This window comes from Barbus barbus (genome assembly GCF_936440315.1).
Source record: "Barbus barbus genome assembly, chromosome: 2".
Classification (NCBI taxonomy): domain Eukaryota; kingdom Metazoa; phylum Chordata; class Actinopteri; order Cypriniformes; family Cyprinidae; genus Barbus; species Barbus barbus.
This window is the reverse complement of record NC_136730.1, coordinates 5,842,069-5,863,003: the sequence shown is the minus strand read 5'-3', so window position 1 is coordinate 5,863,003 and position 20,935 is coordinate 5,842,069. Positions and strand designations below refer to the sequence as shown.

Below are 20,935 nucleotides of genomic sequence, written 5' to 3'. Positions count from 1 at the left end.
TATGTGACCCTGGACCGCAAAACCAGACATATTGAGTTTTATACATCTGAATAAATAAGCTTTCCATTGATGTATGGTTTGTTATGATGGGACGAGATGCAACTATTTGAAAAAAAAAAAAAAAAAAAAAAAACTAAATATTGAGAAAATCGCCTTTAAAGTTGTCCAAATTAAGTCCTTAGGAATGCATATTACTAATCAGAAATGAAGTTTTTATATACTTACAGTAGGACATTTACAAAATATCTTCATGGAACATGATTTTTATTTAATATCCTAATGAGTTTTGACATAAAAGAAAAATCTATAATTTTGACCCATACAATGTATTTTTGGCTATTGCTACAAATATACCCCAGTGACTTAAGACTGGTTTTGTGCTCCAGGGTCACATATAAGCAGTTGCATATGTTTATTTTGAGCCTTTTTCAAGAGTATTGTCAGGGTTTTTTTATACATAGCACAGCAATTATTAATTTTGGCATATTTTGGTCAAAACAGATGCTTTTTAGTGGGATCTGGCAACGCTGGTATCATCTGATTGGTACACAATGTGACATTATTTGATGTCCAACAAAAAGCACTTTTTGTTAGTGGAAATATAAATAAACTTGAGCTAACTTTGGTTGATTTTATTTTATAAAAAAAAAAAAGTACAACAATAATCATTACAAATGACACAAAAATGACACTTTAATTAAATCTCTTTACTGCTGAAGAGCTTGTTTATAAGAATGGGAAATTCAGATTAATGGCAGGCTGAAATGTAATTAACCTAAGTGCTATTTATTATTATTATTAAGCGCTTTGTGAATAATTAATAATATTGTATTTATTATTTTTATTTTATTGAATATAATCTATTTAAAAATTACCATTTCAAGAAACAACTTTTGTTTTTAATCAGTCATGGTATAAATTTAAATTTTGATTTTGAACTTAAAGCAGTAGTATGTAAAATCAGACATACTAAAGTATGACAGAATCACTGTGACAATCAGAGATAAATTTCACCATATCCATTTACACACGGTTTGATTTCTGTGGAAACATCAAAACTTGGCTCATAATCTCATTCAGTACAACCTGAACGTACATTCACGACAACTAGAGGGAGAGGCGAGAGGGAAGGACTCATCCTCATCCCATCACAGATTAGCAGTCGGTGCGTCAGTGACTTTACGTCCTTTCCCAGCGATGGGCCGGTCTCTCTCCTCCCACAGCGTCACACCATCACAGGCACAAATCTGCTTGGGGTTTTGAAACAAGCTGGCGGAGCGGGCGATGATTCCACAGGCCAACCTGAGAGAGAAGCGGACGTTAAGCAAACACACACGGTCCACTGAAGGACATCAAACAGCAGGGAGAGAGCTCTGGATGGACTGTGATTTCTATAAGAATAAATACCAAGAGCTCTGAATGATTTTAAACAGCTCAGTCTGTCTGTATTACACACACAAACACTCTACAAGAAGAATACCCTTTTTGTCTGGATAAGAATGTCCTTCACCTCTCTCCAGAGTTTCCTGTTATTTTGGACAGCGGGTGATTCCCACGGCCCAAATCATCCTCCCCAGAATCCACCACCAGAGATCGACCAATCACATCCCACACCTGCCAGGAGAAACATGGGACCTCATAACATTGAGACATCACAATCGGAGACTAAATTACCATACAAACTCAGATCCAGTGTTGTTTTAGTATGACTGGTATGCTTTTGTAGCTTTAGTTAATATTTTGAATCTATACATTATATATTTTCTGTTTTCACTTTATTTTTAGTAAAAATTTTAGATTTTTTTTTGTCCTTATTTTTTTTATTTGTATTAAAATTTTTTAATACCCATGTATTAATTTTATCTCAGTTTTCCTTATTTTAGTACTCTAAATGAAAATATGAAATGTTTTTGTTTTCATTTACCTTAAAATAAATCAAAATTAGTATGAAAAGTAATGTTTTTGTATGGTTTAGTTTTAGTTGCATATAAGTACAATATATGAAAGCCCATTTCTGCCACGGCCTAAAAAAATTAAATGGGTAATTGTGGCTTTGATCACACAATTCTGAGTTGCGAGAAATAAACTCCCAATTGCGAGTTATAAAATCCATTTTTAATGAAAATCAAGTCAGCTCACACTCACAGTTCTGATATTTTCTTACAATTGCAAGTTTGCATCTTGAAATTTAGATTTTATAAGTTTATCACACATATAAAAGAAAAAAAAGTCAGAATTGTGAGATAAGTTGCGATTGTAAAAGTTGCAATTACCTTTATTTTTTATTCAGTGGCGGAAACTAGCTTGCATAATAATAACCCTGCTCAGGTCTGTGCATGATTATTTGCAATGACACAGAATGTTAAAAGGGTTCAAAAGAGAGGCGTGACAATGAATGTAGTGACAGAGAGATTAGTCAAAGTGTAATTAACTTAATAACAGAGGCTTTTTATTATTACTCTACATCCAAAAACTCTACCGTAGGGTTTATAGACACACACCTGACTGCTCTTACTATCAGCTTATGCCTCTGAGCAACGAGACTGTGTTTTGAAGTCCTAATGACGAACAAAGCTTCATTACCTTGATCTGAGAGTCTTCTAGCCGGAATGAAGCTCTGCCATCAGGGCCAGCTGTAACATTCCCCAGATCTCCTACATGCTAGAGACCAGACAGAGACACTGCATTACTCCACAGTCTTTACCCACAACACTTTATTTCCCACATAAAGTCAATGTTATTCGAAATAGAATATATCTAACCCTAAAACTTACTCAAATAAAATAAAAAAAGAATTTAAAAAATGTCAAAATTCTGTTAAATAAGAAATAGATGTAATATAAATATATAAATAAAAAAATGCATTCATTATTAATAAATACATTATATATGTAAATAAAAAAATATTTACTAATATAAATACATTTATTAAATGTATATAAAGTAATTTATTTTAAATAATTAAATTTATTGCTTATTCTACCAGAGTACATTGCTTAAAAATAATAAATAAATAAAATTGTTTTTTAATAAGTAAATAAATAAATATTAATATATGAAATATAATATATTTCAATATAGTATATTATATTTTAAATAAATACAAATTATATTACATTAATATATCACTTAACTGTATATAATATTAGCTATACAGTGCCTATAGAAAGTCTTCATACCCCTTATTTTGCTTTCACATTTTGTTATGTTGCGGTATTATGTTAAACTGCTTTAAATTACTTTTTTCCCACATAAATCTACACCCCACTCACCATAATGACAAAGCAAAATCTGGATTTATCACAACTTTGCAAATTTATTAAAAAGGAAACACTGAAAAAAAAAATTATATTGCACAAGTCTTCATACCCTTTGCTTTGAAACTTGAAATTTAGATCAGGAGCATTACAGTTTCACTGAATCGTCTTTGAGATTTTCTATACTCCAACTGGAGTTAACCTGTGACAAATTCAGTTGATTGGACATGATTTGGAAAGGCACACACTGGTCTATATAAAGTTTAACAGCTGAAATGGACGTCAGACCAAAAACTAAGCCCTGTGGTCAAATGAATGGCCTGCAGAGCTGAGAGACAGGATAGTGTTGAGACAGATCTGGGGAAAACTACAAAAAAAAATTCTGCTGTGTTGAAAGTTCAGGAGCATTTGGCCTCCATAATCCTTAATGGATGAAGTTTGAAACAATCAGGACTCTTCCTAGATCTAGCCACCTGGCCAAACTGAGCAATCGAAGGAGAAGGGTCTTGGTTAGAGAGGTGATCAAGACACTGATGGTCACTCTGGTTGAGGTCCATGATCTTATATGGAGATGGGAGAAACTTACAGAAGGACAAACATCACTGCAACACTCCACCAATCTGGGCTTGATGCAAAGTGACCAAACTCAAGCTTCTCCTCAGTAAAGATACATGAAACGATGACTGGAATTTACAAAAAATACACCCAAATAACCCACAGACTATGAAAAAAAAAAAAGATTCTTTGGTCTGATGAACCTCAATTCCTTATTCTTGTCTGAGGGAAACCAAGCACTCTTTATCACCTGCATGATACCATCCCAACGGTGAAGCATGGTGGCGGCAGCGTCATGCAGTGGGGGTGTTTTTCAGCGGCAGGGACTGGGAAAGTGATCAGAGAAGACGGAAAGTTGAATGCAGATAAATACAGAGATATCCTTAATGAAAGCCTGGTTCAGAGCGCTCAGAACTTCAGACTGGGCTGAAAGTTCACCTTCCAACACGACAATCACCCTAGGCACACAGCCAAGACAATGCAGGAGTGGCTTAGGGACGACTCTATGAATGTCCTCGAGTGGCCCAGCCAGAGCTGGGACTTGGAGCCAATCAGACATCTTTGGAGAAACCTATAAATGGCTGTCCACCGATGGTCCCCAGCCAACCTGACAGAGCTTGAGATGATCTAAAGAGAAGAATGGCAAAACAAAAACCCAAATGCAGATGTGCAAAGCTTGTTGCATCATACACAAAATGACCTGAGGCTGTAATTGTTGCCAAAGTGCTTTAAGTTTTGAGTTAAGGGTATGAAGACTTATGCAATGTCATTTTTTCAGTGTCATTCCGTTTGAATAAATTTGCAAAGGTGTGATAAATCCGGATTTTGCTTTGTCATTATGGTGAGTGGGGTGTAGATTTATGTGGGAGAAAAGTAATTTAAAGCAGTTTAACATAATACCGCAACATAACAACAAAATGTGAAAACAAAATAAGGGGTATGAAGACTTTCTATAGCCACTGAGTGTGTGTATATATACACACACATATACATATATATATATATATATATATATATATATATATATATATATAAAACAAGATTCTGTTATCAAGTTTAATAAATAAACGGGCAAATAAACAATAATAGTAATATACATAAAGAAATACAATTATTAAATAAATTAAATGCATATTAGCTTTTTCTAGCTATTTTCCATAGATTTTGGACATTGTACCATCAAATATCACTTAGGCATTGTACATCGAATCCAGCGGGGCTAGTTGTCCTCTTAGCAACTATAAGGTTTATAAAAACAAATATGTTTTCACTCAGTCAGTGGTTGTGTACTGTATGTGGGTCTCAAACATGTATTTCAAAACAAGTTCCAAAGTGACAACCCCCTCAAACTACACAATGTGTTATTTATTTGATTTTTTTTATTATTTTTTTGGTTGAATAACAATACAATTTTTCTGAAGCCAATGGTTTGTGTACATAACTGAAATGTAAAAAAAAATAAATGTACCCTCTCTGAGTCCTGAGGAGCTCCATGTTGTTTCTTGAACGGATTGAAATGATCTCCACAGCTGAGAGACAGAGACACAACACAACACAAATAAATGATCATTTAGCAACAACTCTGCAAGACAAAGACATATGCATGCAAACAGCACTGCTAATATTTCTCTGCTCTGGTCTCAGCTACAGATAAGGTAGCTTCAGTGACATCCAGACCATCATGAAGATCTCGGATTTCATGCTTTTAAAGCCGTTATGACAAACACAGATTATGCACGCTGCCGTCACGCTCTCTAATGGGTGCCTGTCTTGTAATCTAAAGGTCAAATGTCAAAGGTTGCGATACCTCCTGCAGTCCTGCGTAAGATCGCCCAGTTCGTGCACATGCAGGCCGTGAGCTCCAGGCGTCAGTCCGTCAATCGTCCCGTCAATCAAACAGCGCTCCTGTGACAGCTGCAGGAATCTGACCACGCCCTGCACTAGCCCCGCCCCACTGACCATCGCCACGGCAGCGCCCAGGTCTGACGAGCACAGACACACACGGATGAAACGCATTAGACCCGTTCACAGCGTTCACGCTCACAGCGCTTGAGTCTCACCTGTCTCTGAGCCGCCTATTCCCTTCAGCACGGCCCGTCTGCCTGTGCTTTCAATCAGACTCTGGACCTGAAGAGAGGTGAGCGCCGTCTCCACCAAAACCTGCTCCTTAGTCAGGTCTACATGCACCGACTCAACTCCTGAACACACACACACACACACACATGAACGAGAGAACTCTGGAGGCTTGTTTCTACCATGGGATAAAGAAACTGTGTCTACTAATGTCTAAGTAGCCCACCTTGTTGGCAGAGGCTATTTACACTAACTCCGCCCACTAACGTGTGATTGGGCTAATCAACATTATAAAAGATGTGGCGCTGATGGTAAAACGTGTGTTGTGCTCATTTTGACATGATCGACCCGTTTCGAATCTGCCTTTCAGCAAAAAAAATTTCTCCCTTTTCATTTATTTTCAATAAAAATGAAGGAAATAATCAAAAAGTTGAAAATAAAAATCAGGTAGGGAGGGCTTTATTGATCCAATAAGGTGGCATCCATTTAAATATTTGAATTCAAATTTAAATTTACACTCAAAAGTTATTATTGTGCACTGTTTTATAATGTACTACAAAACTGAGGTGCAGATAATTGCCACTAATTGCAATAAGTAGTATAAATAGCAGAACATTTTGCTATTTTAACAGTGTAGATAGAATCTATAGCTATTTGCACTTAGTGTAAATAGCCTCTATCGGCCGCTGCCATAAAATAAAGGTAATTGCAACTTTTTCTCTCAAAATTCTGACCGTTTTTCCTGCAATTCTGAGAAGAAGAAAAAAAAGTCAGAGTTGTGAGATATAAACTCAGAATTGCATTTAAATGAAAAGAAATGTGAGGTAAAAAGTTGCAGTTACCATTTCATTTTTTTATTCTGTGGATAACAGAATTGTGAGACGTAAAGTCCAAATTTAGAGAAAAACAGTCAGAACTGCAAGATGCAATGCCACAATTCAGAGGGTAAATTGGAACAGGAAAAAACAACAACTCTGAATTATTTTTTTCCTTGGAATTCTGAGTTTAAATCTCACAATTATGAAAATATGTTGGCAATTTTGAGAAAAAAAAGTCACAATTACCTTTTAATGCACTGATCAAAAAATAAATAAATAAAACAGTCAAAAGTTTTAATGACAAAGACAAAAACAAGCATTCGAAATGTATCATTTAACATACAATCTTCAAAGAAAATGTCCAAATACTACATTTAATGTCAAAGAACTTAAATGAACACAAAATCTGTATGTACAGGTGTGCAGTAAAACACCCACAGATAAAGCAAAAAAAACATCTGGCTCGTTTGCATTTTCTTCTGTCCCTGGCCATAATTCTAACCTTCAAATCACGATTAGGCATAGAATAATGCCATGCATGAGAAAACGGGCTGTGAATTGAACAAGAAGTTATAATCTGGCTTTGTGGTAGATTTTCTGGTGTTTAAAAAGAAGAATACAAAACTTCTTCACCACACAAATGGTTGTCAAAAACAAAAATGCTATAAAATAAATAATTTTTGTGAGAAACTGTGACATGCTCAAGCAAAACAGACACTATTTTTGGAATCAACACCCAAATGTAAGCAGCAGGACGCTGTGGGGGCTCAGAAAGGTGTTTTCTGTTGTGCTGGACTCACCTGGCTCTTTCTCCAGGATGCTCTTTACTGCATTAACACAGCTGCCGCATGACATCTGCACCGCAAACTCCAGCTGCGCAAACACACGAGCAACACGGACAGGTGTAAAAGATGAATGCATAAGAGAAAACGCATAGTTAAGTAATTATAAGATACCATTTTAATCATCCTTTTGCAGTTCACTTAAATCTGCGGTGTGACAAATGCCTTTTTTTTTTTAAAAATGCTAATATTGAATGTAGTCTCTCTCTATATATTGTACATTATAATAACACTTGTTAAAAAGTACCTAAAATAATTAATCTTAATTTTAACACTCTCATGTTAAAAAAAGCGAATTAAAGCTCATTATTTAAATTGATATTTAGTATTAATTGCAATACTATTAAAATAATCATTATAAAGTCATATTCATACCTTCGCTGCTCTGTTTGTGTCCATCTCTGTCCATCGCACGCTGATATTTACGCAACCGGAAGTTCCGCCTTCAGAAAATGTTATAAATTAAAAGTCGTAGTAAAATGACATTAATAAAATAAAAGTCCCGGGGGAAAAAACGATTGCAAACCAAAAATTGGTTAATTTAGTATAACTGGATTATGTTTGATTTAAACATTAAGGCCCGGTTTCATCTTAAGCCAGGACTAAGCCTTAGTTAAATTACGATATTTAAGCAACTTTTACAAAAATGCCTTAGAAGAAAACATTAAGGAGTGCATCTTGACACACTGATATATTTTAAGATATGTCAGAGCAAGATATTTTCAGTTGAGACACTCTAACATGTATTTTAGACTAGCTTAAGCCTTGTCTGTGAAGCCGGGGGTATATGTAATAAAATATAATAGCAACAAATATATAATCAGCAACAACTTCAGCTGAAAAAAAATAAATAAAAAATCAGTCTTGCAGTTAAAATGGTTAACCAGAAATTTTTATATATATAATATAATACAAAAAGTTATATTCTATTTATTTATTCTATTAATTTGACATTACTTACAGTGTCTGAGAAAAACAAACTCAAGATTAGCCTTTTGCTTATTTTATTGAAAAATATGTCACATATTAAAGTACACCAAAATAATTAGATATACAACACAGCAGATTCACAAAGTTGCTGATATAATACAATATTCACAGTTATATTTGTGTAAAATCTAAGTGTCTGTTGGCTGTTGTTTCTGCTCTTCATCTGTGGCTGCTTCTGCTGCTAAATGTTGTGGGAGACTGAGGCCTTTCTCCAGAGCGTAGGATTTCCAGCGCTCGTCATCCGCCTCGTGCGTGAGATAGCGATATCCCATCCGCTGCTCAAACTCACGCAGGTCACACCACATCTGGAAGTTCTGCAGCGGGAGAAACAGACCAGAAATGCATAAAGCACACTGTACATCCAGTCAGTGCCCTCAAATCTGCATGTGCATGCCACAATATGATTTGGGTAGGGTTGATTTTTGGAAAAGTCACCAGACCTGAAACCAAGGATGACCCATCGCTTTGCCAACACTGAACCTGCGTCTCACCACCACCTGCAGCAGGTTATTGATCAGATTCACCGCTGAGAGAGAGAGACAGAGAGAAATGAGTTAACAGAAAGAAAGTGAAAGTGAAAGTGACATACGGCCAAGTATGGCTCTGCATTTAACCCATCCAACGTGCACACACACAGCAGTGCACACACACAGCAGTGAACACACACACACACACAGCAGTGAACACACACACCGTGAACACACACCCGGAGCAGTGGGCAGCCATTTATGCTGCGGCGCCCGGGGAGCAGTTGGGGGTTCGGTGCCTTGCTCAAGGGTACCTCAGTCGTGGTATTGAGAGTGGAGAGAGCGCTGGACATTCACTCCCCCCACCTACAATTCCTGCCGGCCCGAGACTCGAACCCGCAACCTTTGGATTACGAGTCCAACTCACTAACCATTAGGCCACGACTGCCCTTAAAAGTAACCATCTGGTAACCACTTACGGTACAAAACTATGGAAGCTTTGCCCATTTCTGGCATGGAATTAATGCAGCTTTTTATCTCAAAATTACATATTTTAAAACCACTTAGCCTTTTCTAATCGTGCCCACAGTTCAAGTAAAAGTGTGAAAAATTTAAAATTAACTTAAATGACAAAAGACCATTATATGCATGTCTTAATGTTTATTACATTTTAAGTAATATAATCAGACTACTTTTAGATTACTTTTGACACAACTCATTTATTATATTGATTTAAGCAAGATAATCTTGTACCATGTTGATATAAAATACAAAGAGAAAAAAAATATCATTCATCATTAGTAACAACATGAAGTGCAGCACACATGACATTATTTCAAGGTTTCCCAAACTGGGAAACAACTTCTTAAAAAGTGGTCAAAAACACTGTTTTTGGTAGAAATTATATTTCTACATGGCAAATATTTTACTAGTTGGTGTGGTAGCGTAATAGAAAACCAACAGACCCAACAGTCATGACATGCATGTGATTGAGTCATTAATTGAAAAGGGCGTTCAAAATAATAGCAGTGTGGAGTTCAATTAGAGAGGTAAATCATTCTGTGAAAAACTGGTGTCAAACAAGTGGCCCTTATTTAAGGACGGAGGCAGCAAATGTACTGTGCATTTCTCTCTGAAAATCTGAGTAAAATGGGTCTGTTGAAGAAAGTTGATTAGAGAGGCCAAAACATATAAAGAAGTGAAGAAAATTATAGGCTGCTCAGCTTACGTGATGCCAAATGCTTTAAAATGGCAACCAAAACCAGAAAGATTTGGAAGAAAATGGAAAACTACCATTCGAATGGATTGAAGAATAGCCAAAATGGCAAAGACCAAAGAAAGTCTAAGTTACCTGTGAGTACTGTAACAATTAGAAGACACTTATGTGAAGCCAAGCTATCGGCAAGAAGCCCCCGCAAAGTCTCATTGCTGAAAAAATTAAAAGGTTACAATTTGCCAAAGAACACACTGACTGGCCTAAAGAGAAATGGCGCAATATTTTGTGGACTGATGAAGCAAGATTGTTCTTTTTAGGTCTAGGGGCCGCAGACAGTTTGTGAGATGACACCCAAACACTGAATTCAAGCCGCAGTACACCGTGAAGCATGGTGGCTCAAGCATCATGATATAGGGATGTTTCTCATACTACATGTTGAGCCCATTTATCTCATTCCAGGGATCATGGATCAGTTTGAGTACATTAAAATACTTAAAGAGGTTATGTTGCCTTATACCAAAGAGGAAATGCCCTGGAAATGGTTGACCAACAAGATTGACGTTATAGAGTGGCCAACCCAATCTCCAGACCTTAATCCAATAGAAAACTTGTGAGGTGACATCAAAAATGCTGTTTCTGAGGCAAAACCAAGAAACGCAGAGGAATTGTGGTCTGTAGTGCAATCGTCCTGGGCTGGAATACCTGTTCACTGGTCCAGACTCCATGCAACACAGATGTGAAGCAGTTCTCAGAAACCGTGGCTATACAACTAAATACTAGTTCAGTCATTCACAAGAAAGCTAACTCTTCAAGCAATGTTTGACTTTGTAAATAAAATTTTTGAACAGCCTAATATTCCTTTTTCTTCACTTTCTGTAAAATAATAACAAATTTGCTAAAATCTTCCTCATGTTTTGATTTAGAATAGAATGTGCAATGTTCCCAATGCATTTGTGTGTATTGAAGTAAAAGATATTATAAGGATTTTGAGCTTTATTCGCTTTTTTAAACACACTGCTATTATTTTGAACACAACTGTACATACACACACACACATATATATATATATATACACATGGTCTGTTACCCTCCAGTGAGACGAGGGACCACGGCTGGCGTGGATACATGAAAGAAGCGTTGGTGATCTGCTGATTAATGTCCTCGTCCTCGTTGAAAGGGAATGTTCCACTCAGACTGACGTATAAAATCACACCCACGGCCCATATGTCCAGAGAGCGATTGTAACCCTTACTACAGATGACCTCAGGTGCCAGATACGCAGGCGTCCCGACGAGAGTGCGCCGGAACGACTTCTGTCCGATGATACGAGCGAAACCAAAGTCACACAGTTTGACCTGAAACAGAGACATTGCATTCAATGCAGACATTTTTCATGCATTCAGTTTTTGCATTCCCTGGAAATCAAAACCATGATTCTAAATATCTAAATAAATAGCAACATCTAAATACCTCCATTGGACACATGCAATTCCAGACTTGACTTTAAAGCGTTAGTTCACCCAAAAATGAAAATTCTGTCATTAATTACTCACCCTCATGTCGTTTCAAACCCATAAGATCTTCAGAACACAAATTAAGATATTTTTGATGAAATCCGAGAGCTCATAGACAGCAACACAATTTTCATTTTTGGGTGAACTATCCCTTTAAGTGTCAAAAACATTGAAAATCACAAGGCCGTGTTCACACTTGGCGTCTTTTTTGACTAGAAAAAGTTGACAAGAGCGTTTTTTTTAATGAAAAACAAACTGGCAGCGTCTGTTACAAATAGCAGCTGAGAGCGTCTTTTGTTGTCATAGCAACAGCTGCAACAGTAGCCTAGCGCTGTGTACTGCAGAAATGTCAAGAAAGAGTAAAACGTTGGCTCTTGCGTTGGCTTTTGAAGTTAACAGGAAAGAAAATGTCGATTCACAACGACGTTTGTGGGTGCATGACATTATACGGGGAAGGAACCAATTTTATGATAGAGTTTTGTGCTCATATCATACAGCTCCTTGTGCTCCGAAACTAGTACGAGCAGTAATCTACCGGCACCTTCTCCATTTTTCTTCTTGTTGTTATGGAAACGACAGATCTCGCTACTCGCTTGTCATTGGTCAGCTGTCAAAAAGGCGCTTGACGTAGGGCGTTTTTTTCAGAAAAGTTGAAATTTTTTCAACTCGAAAAAACGCTCTGAGCTGCAGAAAAAGACGCCGGCGGTGGCGTTTTAAAAAGCGCTCAGGACTTTTTTGAAAACACGGTTTACTCCATAGGATTATAATGTAAAACAGACGCCGGCAGCTTCGAAAAAGACGCCAAGTGTGAACACGGCCTAAAGAGCCATATATGAGAGTGTCAGACCTGAGGAAATGGTTCAGGTGAAGCCAGCAGCACATTTTCTGGTTTCAGGTCACAGTGTGCAACGTCCCTCATGTGCAGGTACCTGAGAGCCTCCAAAACCTTCAACACCAACCACAGATCCACAGGTCAGCAAAGACTGAACCCTCTTTAGTCTCCACTGATTTAAACACTCTTAAAAATAAAGATTCCAAAAGTGGGGTTTCGCAGCAAATCCATAGAAGAACATTTGAATCATCTAAAGAACCTTTTTCACCATAAAGAACCTTTTGTGAAATGGAAAGTTTCCACACTCTTTGAGTTTTTATGAGCATCTATATGGTTCCATGAAAAGCCTTTAACATCCATGGAATCTTTCCATTCCACAAAAGGTTCTTTATAGTGGAAAAAGATTATTTAGATGAATTAAATGTTCTTCACACAATAGCTCGTTTAAGAACGGGTCACTGAAGGATTCTTTGAGGAAACAAACATGCTACAAAAAAAAAAAAAAAAAACCTTTTGAAAGCTTTATTTTTAAGAGTTATTCATGGAACTATAGATTACTTTATTTTTAAGAGCGTATGAAGAAGACCTATACAAAACAGATTCATATGCATCATGTGACACTGAAGACTGGAGTAATGATGCTGAAAATTCAGCTTTAAATCACTGGAATAAATTACATTTCACAATATATTCACACAAAGCAGTTTTTTTTAATTATAATAATATTTGACAGTTTTTACTGTATTTTTAATTTTAGCATAACAGACTTGTAAGTTATTAAAAAGTAAAATGTTAAACAAGCATGAGATAATGTTCTGCTTGAGGTGGTCAGAAAAAGCCTTCTGGCAACTTTTTTTCAAGCCTAAAAGATAGCTTGGAGAGCTTGTTGAGTAGGTTTCTCCCAAAAATGTGACCCTGGAGCACAAAACCAGCCTTAAGTCGCTGGGGTATATTTGTAGCAATAGCCAAAAATACATTGTATGGGTCAAAATTATCCATTTTTCTTTTATGCCAAAAATCATTAGGGCATTATGTAAAGATCATGTTCCATGAAGATATTTTGTAAATTTCCTACCATAAATATATCAAAACTTCATTTTTGATTAGTAATATTTTTGCACCCTTAGATTCCAGATTTTCAAATAGTTGAATCTCGGACAAATATTGTCTGATCCTAACAAACCATATATCATGATATTTCAGATCATGTATAAATGACCCTTATGATTGGTTTTGTGGTCCAGGGTCACAAATGGGACTAACAATAGAGGAACATTCTGTGTTTTAAGACCAAACAAGCTTCTTCACCTGTGTGACCAGAAAGCGGGTGGTGCGTTCAGTCAGACGTCCGTTCTCGTGAGATAAAATCATATCTAACATGTCGCTGTGGAGCTTCTCCATCACAACGAAAGTATATTCCATTGTCTTAAACATCCTTTCTAAATTAATGATTCCTGGATGAGACAGTCTCTGAAACACACACATATGGATGATATAACAACAACAAAAACAACAGAAGTGTTGGAATTGTGGGGAAAATGGCATCTTGAACTCATACCTGCAATATCAAAACCTCATTTTTGGTCTGTTCCTCCTGTCTAGTGGGAAATCTTGTTTTATCGATGACTTTGACTGCGACCGCACGGCCCGTTTGTCTGTGAGTGCCCCCGTAAACCACCCCGAACTGACCCGAACCCAAAACTTCATCAGAGAAGATCTGATAGAGCTCACTGATGTCCTGCGACACACACACACGAACACATAGACACATTCAGATGTTTGATTCCCTCTTTGAAACAAATTTTAGTGGTTATTTTAGAAATATTTTTATGATCAAAAATTGAGTCTCACCTGGGTCTCGTCATCGTTCTTTCTATCACCTGGCAAAAGAAGAGGTGTCATTTATTTGGCATTATAGACAACATGAGGATCATCAAAGATGTGGATGAGAAATGCAGCATTGCATCACATGCTCAGCAATGGATGCTCTGCAGTGAATGGGTGCCGTCAGAATGAGAGTCCAAACAGCTGATAAAAACATCACAATAATCCACACCACTCCAGTCCATCAGTTAATGCCTTGTGACGTGAAAAGTTGTGTGCTTGTAAGAAACAAATCCATCAAGGCGTTTTAACTTTAAACAGTCGCTTCTGTTCAAAATACGATCCATAATCCATAATAAAAGTCCATCTCCTGTTGTCTCCCACATCAAAATCCACCTAAACATATTTGTTTAGAACAGTTTTTGATTGTTTTGGCTTGTAAAAAGTGTTTGATCTGTGCAGATTTCTCTCCTGATTCAGAGTTTTTCAGTGATTCAGACTCATTTTAGCAACAGTTCAAATTAAAAACATTAAAAAACATGCAGGTTTTGCTTCTCAAGATATTAATTGATAGACTGGAGTGGTGTGGATTATTGTGATGTTTATATCAGCTGTTTGGACTCTCATTCTGACGGCACCCATTCACTGCAAAGCATCCATTGCTGAGCAAATGATGTAATGCTACATTTCTCCAAATCTAATGAAGAAACAAACTCATCTACATCTTGGATGACCCGAGGGTGTGTGCATTTTCATTTTTGGTTGAACTAAGAGTATATTTCTATTGTGTGGAATCAGAGACTCATGAATAATTCAGGTCTTGTTGCTCTAACCGGTGTTGATTGTCGTGTGGCATACGGTGCCCTGAACCGGTCTGAGGGCCTGACTGAGAGCTGACTCCCATGACGGGCCGTCCTGATCTGCAAACACACAGTACACCAGAGATCCCGTCACCAGCTCGAACGAGTGTGCGCTGTTGCCTGCCAGCACTGGAACAGTGAGCTGAGCCGGACCTCGAACCTGCAGCACCTCTGAGAGAGAAATCTCCTGAAATGAAGCACACACAACTATGTTAATAACTTCATGAAAGCCCTAAGATTAACTATGTGTCAAATGTTGCTGTGTTTCGTAAGTGTCAAAGGTGACATGATGCATTATAAAGACTTACAAACCTTAAAGTACTTAATGCTGATTTCATTCGGGTACAGGGTGATACTTTTCCCATCCAATACCCAGTAGTGACGTTTCCTCTGCAAAGAAAAAAAAAACATAATATAAATAATGCAAAAGATTAAAAAAATATATTTTATAAAAATATAAAATATTTTATTATATATATATATATATATATATATATATATATATATATATATACATACACATACATACAAACACATATATTTGTTTATTTTTTGTTACAAAAAATTTATTTAAAAAGGTGATTTACTTCTGAACATTCAATTAAAAAAATCCTGAACAAATTAAACAGAAAAATCTGAAGGATCATGTGACACTGAAGACTGCAATAATGATGCTGAAAATTCAGCTTTGATCACACAAAATAAATGACATTTTACATTATATTCAAACAGTAAACAGTTTATTTAAATTATAATAATATATTTTACTGTACTTTTGACCAAATAAATAAAGCCTCGGTGAGTAGTGTTATTAGAGTTAACCAAAACAAAAAATATTGTACTAAAACATATATAGACATATTAAAATAATAATAATAATAATAAATAAAAATAAAGATGACAAAAAACTTATAAAAAAAAAACTCAAAATAAAAATAAAAACTAAGCAAGTACATATAAAGACATAATAATAATAATAATAATAATAAATACAAATAAAGATGACAAAAATTAAAAAATAAAATAAATAAAATATATTTAGATATAAAAAATATCTCAACTATTAATATAAACTATAATAGTATCTTATTGACACTAAAACATTACAAAAAAAAAATTGTGACCCTCAAACTTTTTAACTGTAGCGTATATAAATACAAATTATAAAAAATATAATAAAAAAATATAATTCTACGTATGAATAAAAGTGTCTCACCATTTTGTCAGTGTTGGTATGATGGATTAACAAGCCTTTCTTCAGCACTCCACTGTTTCTTCTCTTGCTGTGCTTGACTGATTGCACCACTCGCATCAGAGGAATATTACTGCTGAAACACGGCCTGACACACACACACACACACACACACACACACACACACAGTGAGGTGAACACCTGAGCTCAGTCTACAGCGCTGCATTGATCAGGATCATGTGTGAGGTGGATCCTTACGCGACGGACGGCTGCAGCGGCGTTATATCTATGGCCGGCGGGTCTTTATATCGCAGCTCTTCATACAGATCGTTTAACGTGTCCACTTTCATGTCCTCAAACTCTGAAAATAGAGTAGGCTACACTCACTTTATGAAAACAAGACACAACTGTCTCTTTAATATAATAACATTATATAATGTACAATGTTTTACAGTAACTCATATGTAGAAGTACACAAGATGGACGTTTAACATACTAAAAATATTTAAAACCTTTTACCTCTTTTTTTAACATTTATATTTTTTATATATATTTATGCATTTCAAACTATTCTGAACTTCTATATTCTGCTCACCAAGGCTGGATTTATTTGATCAGAATTGTGATTAATTGTGAAATATTATTACAGTTTAAAAGAGCTGTTTTCTATTTGAATATATTGTAAAATATAATTTATTTCTGTGATCAAAACTGAATTTTCAGCATTTTTTATAGTCAATGTTCAAAACAGTTGTGCTGCTTCATATTTTTGTGGAAAACCATGATACAATTTATTTTTCAGGATTCTTTGATAAATAAAACATTCAAAATGTTTTACTATCACTTTTGACTGATTTAATTCATCCTTGATGAATAAAAGTATTAAATTTAAAATGATCTTTAATACATTAACTTTTGAATAATTGTGGAAGTAAACTAAATTTGCCAGAATGCTATAATTTACGTGTCAATACTGATTTCCAATATTTTATCAGTATTGTGAAAATTTTGTGTATATAATATAAACATATAATTTATATAATATAAATATTAAATCATAAACAAATAAACAAGCAATTAGACAAAAAATCTAAATAAAATGTAAATATTCTGTATATATAAAAATAGTAATGAAAATTAATTTTAAAGAAATAAAATATTTAAATAGGAACATAATAAATATAAATATTACATAATAAATTAATAAGCAATTAAGCAAAAAATTAAACATGTTTAATGCATTTAATTTATGCTGATTTACATTAAAATACGTCTCTATAGTGGTGGACAAACTAAAACAAAAACATTTTATTTAAATGTGAAATAATATTTATTTTCACAATGCAAAAAGTCTTAAAAGTAGGCTGAAATATCTTTATGGAAAGTCTGATTTTCCTCTTTTGATTTGGGGTGAAATGTGACCTATAAACATTTTTATCCCACGCATACATTTCAAACTGACCTTCTCCGTTTGCTTTCTCACCATTACACTCAGGAGGAATGAGAGTCATACACCTGCGATGACAATTGTACTTACAGTCTGGAGAGAAACACAGAGAAAGCAAGAAGTTATTGCTCTTTTACAGCTCAGAAGACTTATATGAGAAGTAAGCGGTTTCTGAGAAATCCTGTTGAAAGTGCACCAAAACAAGTGTCCATTTGTGATGGGGGAGGGGCCTGTTGCATTGCATGTTCATGAGTTTGGGGGCGGAGCTATCAAGATATGGGCGTGTTTGTTTTTGTAATTTCACTGCACCTTTAAAGGGACAGTTCACCCAAAAATGAAAATTCTGTCATTAATTACTCGCTCTCATGTCGTTCCAAACCCGTAAGACCTTCGTTCATCTTCAGAACACAAATTAAGAAATATTTGATGAAATCCGAAAGCTCTCAGACCCTTAATAGACAGCAATGCAACTGAAATGTTCCCAGGCCCAGAAACATAGCAAGGACATGGGTAAAACAGTCCATGTGACATCAGGGGTTCAACTGTAATTTTATGAAGCTACAAGAATACTTTTTGTGTGCAAAGAAAACAAAAAATAATGACTTCCTTGCTACGTTTCTGGGTCTGGGAACATGTCAGTTGCATTGCTGTCTATGCAGGGTCAGAGAGCTCTAGGATTTCATCAAAAATATCTTAATTTGTGTTTGGTCTTACAGGTTTGGAACGACATGAGGGTGAGTAATTAATGTCAGAATTTTCATTTTGGGGTGAACTGTCCCTTTAATGAAGTTCTCAGTATCAACTTGGACACTGAAAATGTTTTGAAAGAGACATAGTTTGTGATTGTTGTTTACACGCCGCTCTCTCACCGGAGCACTGCATGCCCTGTCTGAAGAGGCCCTTGAGCAGCCGGAAGCAGTGCATGCAGACGGTGGGTTTGGTGTAGGTGTGAATGTGGAAGGTGTGAGGGACTCGCGGTCGGGCCTCCTTCCCCTCCGACAGCCCCACAGACACCGGCACGTCGGCCCAGGACGGCGGTCGCGAGCGTGCCGGCTTCGACATGCTGATCTGAGGGAAAAAACAAACCATTTCAGAGCATTTCAAACACCTCGCAGATCCGTGAGCGTCGGCTGGGACAAAGTCCCTTTAAGGCAAGTCATGTCACTCGGCCATGCAAGTGCAGCTCCTATCTCTTTGAATGGGGAAACATCAAACTCTCCAAAACTGTTCACTAAGCTTAAATTTCATATTTGAGATCACCAATGAAATCTGCCAACAACTGTATCTTAAATGGTGTTTATTTTGCCCAAATCGTGTTATAAAAAGCTTATGTCTCAGGCTAGACCAGACGATACGCATCCCGATTCACATAATATCCGTCCTAAACAGTATTCGAAAATAGAATTGGTATGTCCCAAATCATAGCATGTTGAAAAGAGTATGCCAAAGATTTCCGGATGGTCTACTACTTGAGATTAAAATTCGAAGTGCAAATCGATGCACACTCTAACGGCTAACATTGCACGGTGGATGAGGATTCGATTACAACTACAAACACGCATAAAAAGTGTTTAAAAAACTACAAACATGGCGGATATGCAAGACCAACTGACAGGCAGAGAAAGAACGTCTAACCATCATCATGTAAACATATGAAGAGAGTGCTCAGCATGATAGACCTGCGACTGGCAGATCAACGTGCCTCTTCATTTCTCTCCAATATGGTAGGAAATTAAACGAAATGTGGATTTTGTTAACTGTGACAAGATGATTGACAGGGCAGTTTAATCAGTGACAGAATGCACGTTACTAAGCAAGTCCGTTAAAGACGCAGTATGTCCCAAAGCTTGCCTACTGTTCTGCTACACACTCAAAATATGTACTTTTTCGTCACAAAAGAGTACATACTTTTAGGGCATAGTATAAGTAGGCGAATTGGAACACAGCATGACTTCTAACGGCAGCTGCAGTGACACGTTAATTTTACTGATTAGGGATTGGCTCTTTTTTCTCAGAAGGCGGGGCTTCGTTCGATAGAGAGGCCATATTGAGTGTTGCATTTTTCCCCCATTCAAAACTGTAAGAGCGACGCATCTTGGGTATTCTATAGTCTTTGGTTAGGATGGTCACCTCCTCCAGACTCCCGCCGGTGTTACTGGAGAGCGTCGGGGTCCGGGGCCGACCTGGAGGAAACAGCGACAGACTCGGGCCGCAGCGGCGATACACGCGAGAGCAGTCGTTGGGCAACTTAAATGCACAGCGCTTGTGGAAATCCAGGCCGCAGCCTGCAGAGAGAAAGACAAAGAAAAGACTTTTTCAGACGATGTTAAACAACATAATGAAACACAAACAACATGTCATAGAAACTTAGCAATAATAAAATACATTTTCAATAGGTAAATATTTATAAATAATATAGAAATATTAAACAAATAAATAAGCAATTAGGCAATACAATAAAATGCAAATATTCAGTATAAGACTTGATAAGTAAATATATTATGTAATAAACAAATAAGCAATAAATAAAACTGAACATTAACAACATATTGCAGAAACTAATGTCATAGAATCTAAGCAAAAACATCAAATAACTTTAAATTAGTGCTGTTAAATGATTAATCGCGATTAATTGCATCCAAAATAAAAGTTTTTTGTTTTGTATATATAAATATGTATATACATATACATGTATATATTTCAGAAAAATATGTTTATTTACTAAATATATTTATATATAATATTAATGATATGAATATAACTATGCACACGTAAATATTTTCAAAATATATACTGTATGTGTGTGTATTTATATATACATAATAAACATAGACAGTACACACACATATACTATGTAAACAAAAACTTATTTTGGATGCGATAAACTCTTCATAACACGATAAATATAATTTTCTAAACAACATAATGTAAAATCAAGCATCATGTCATAGAAACTAAGCTAAATAAATAAATAGGGCTAATACATTTATATATATAATTTATATTATGAATATTAAATAAGAAACATGAATTTATAAATATAAATAA

General features: G+C 35.9%; 2 protein-coding genes across 2 annotated transcripts in view; both read right to left on the bottom strand.

Moving 5' to 3' along the window:
• Positions 1-617: 617 nt before the first annotated feature.
• LOC306842576 (copper chaperone for superoxide dismutase-like) lies at positions 618-7,977 on the bottom strand. Its single transcript, XM_079373521.1, has 8 exons — positions 7,921-7,977; positions 7,504-7,576; positions 5,873-6,010; positions 5,620-5,794; positions 5,281-5,341; positions 2,584-2,661; positions 1,511-1,614; positions 618-1,302 (listed from the first exon to the last, which is right to left on the bottom strand). Exons 1-8 carry the CDS (start codon positions 7,942-7,944, stop codon positions 1,149-1,151), a joined length of 807 nt encoding a protein of 268 aa, XP_079229647.1. The 5' UTR covers positions 7,945-7,977; the 3' UTR covers positions 618-1,148.
• A 557-nt stretch (positions 7,978-8,534) lies between these two features.
• LOC306876712 (serine/threonine-protein kinase D3-like) overlaps positions 8,535-20,935 on the bottom strand; it is a 19,968-nt gene continuing 7,567 nt past the window's right edge. The window contains exons 4-17 of the mRNA XM_079428068.1: positions 20,018-20,172; positions 18,757-18,955; positions 17,903-17,980; positions 16,699-16,801; positions 16,465-16,588; positions 15,561-15,638; positions 15,222-15,435; positions 14,416-14,444; positions 14,123-14,302; positions 13,873-14,034; positions 12,580-12,678; positions 11,306-11,573; positions 8,976-9,061; positions 8,535-8,849 (exon numbers count right to left, since the gene is read on the bottom strand). Of these exons, the coding sequence (XP_079284194.1) occupies positions 8,664-8,849; positions 8,976-9,061; positions 11,306-11,573; positions 12,580-12,678; positions 13,873-14,034; positions 14,123-14,302; positions 14,416-14,444; positions 15,222-15,435; positions 15,561-15,638; positions 16,465-16,588; positions 16,699-16,801; positions 17,903-17,980; positions 18,757-18,955; positions 20,018-20,172 (1,961 nt within the window). The 3' untranslated portion in view covers positions 8,535-8,663. The remainder of the gene's footprint in view (positions 8,850-8,975; positions 9,062-11,305; positions 11,574-12,579; positions 12,679-13,872; positions 14,035-14,122; positions 14,303-14,415; positions 14,445-15,221; positions 15,436-15,560; positions 15,639-16,464; positions 16,589-16,698; positions 16,802-17,902; positions 17,981-18,756; positions 18,956-20,017; positions 20,173-20,935) is intronic.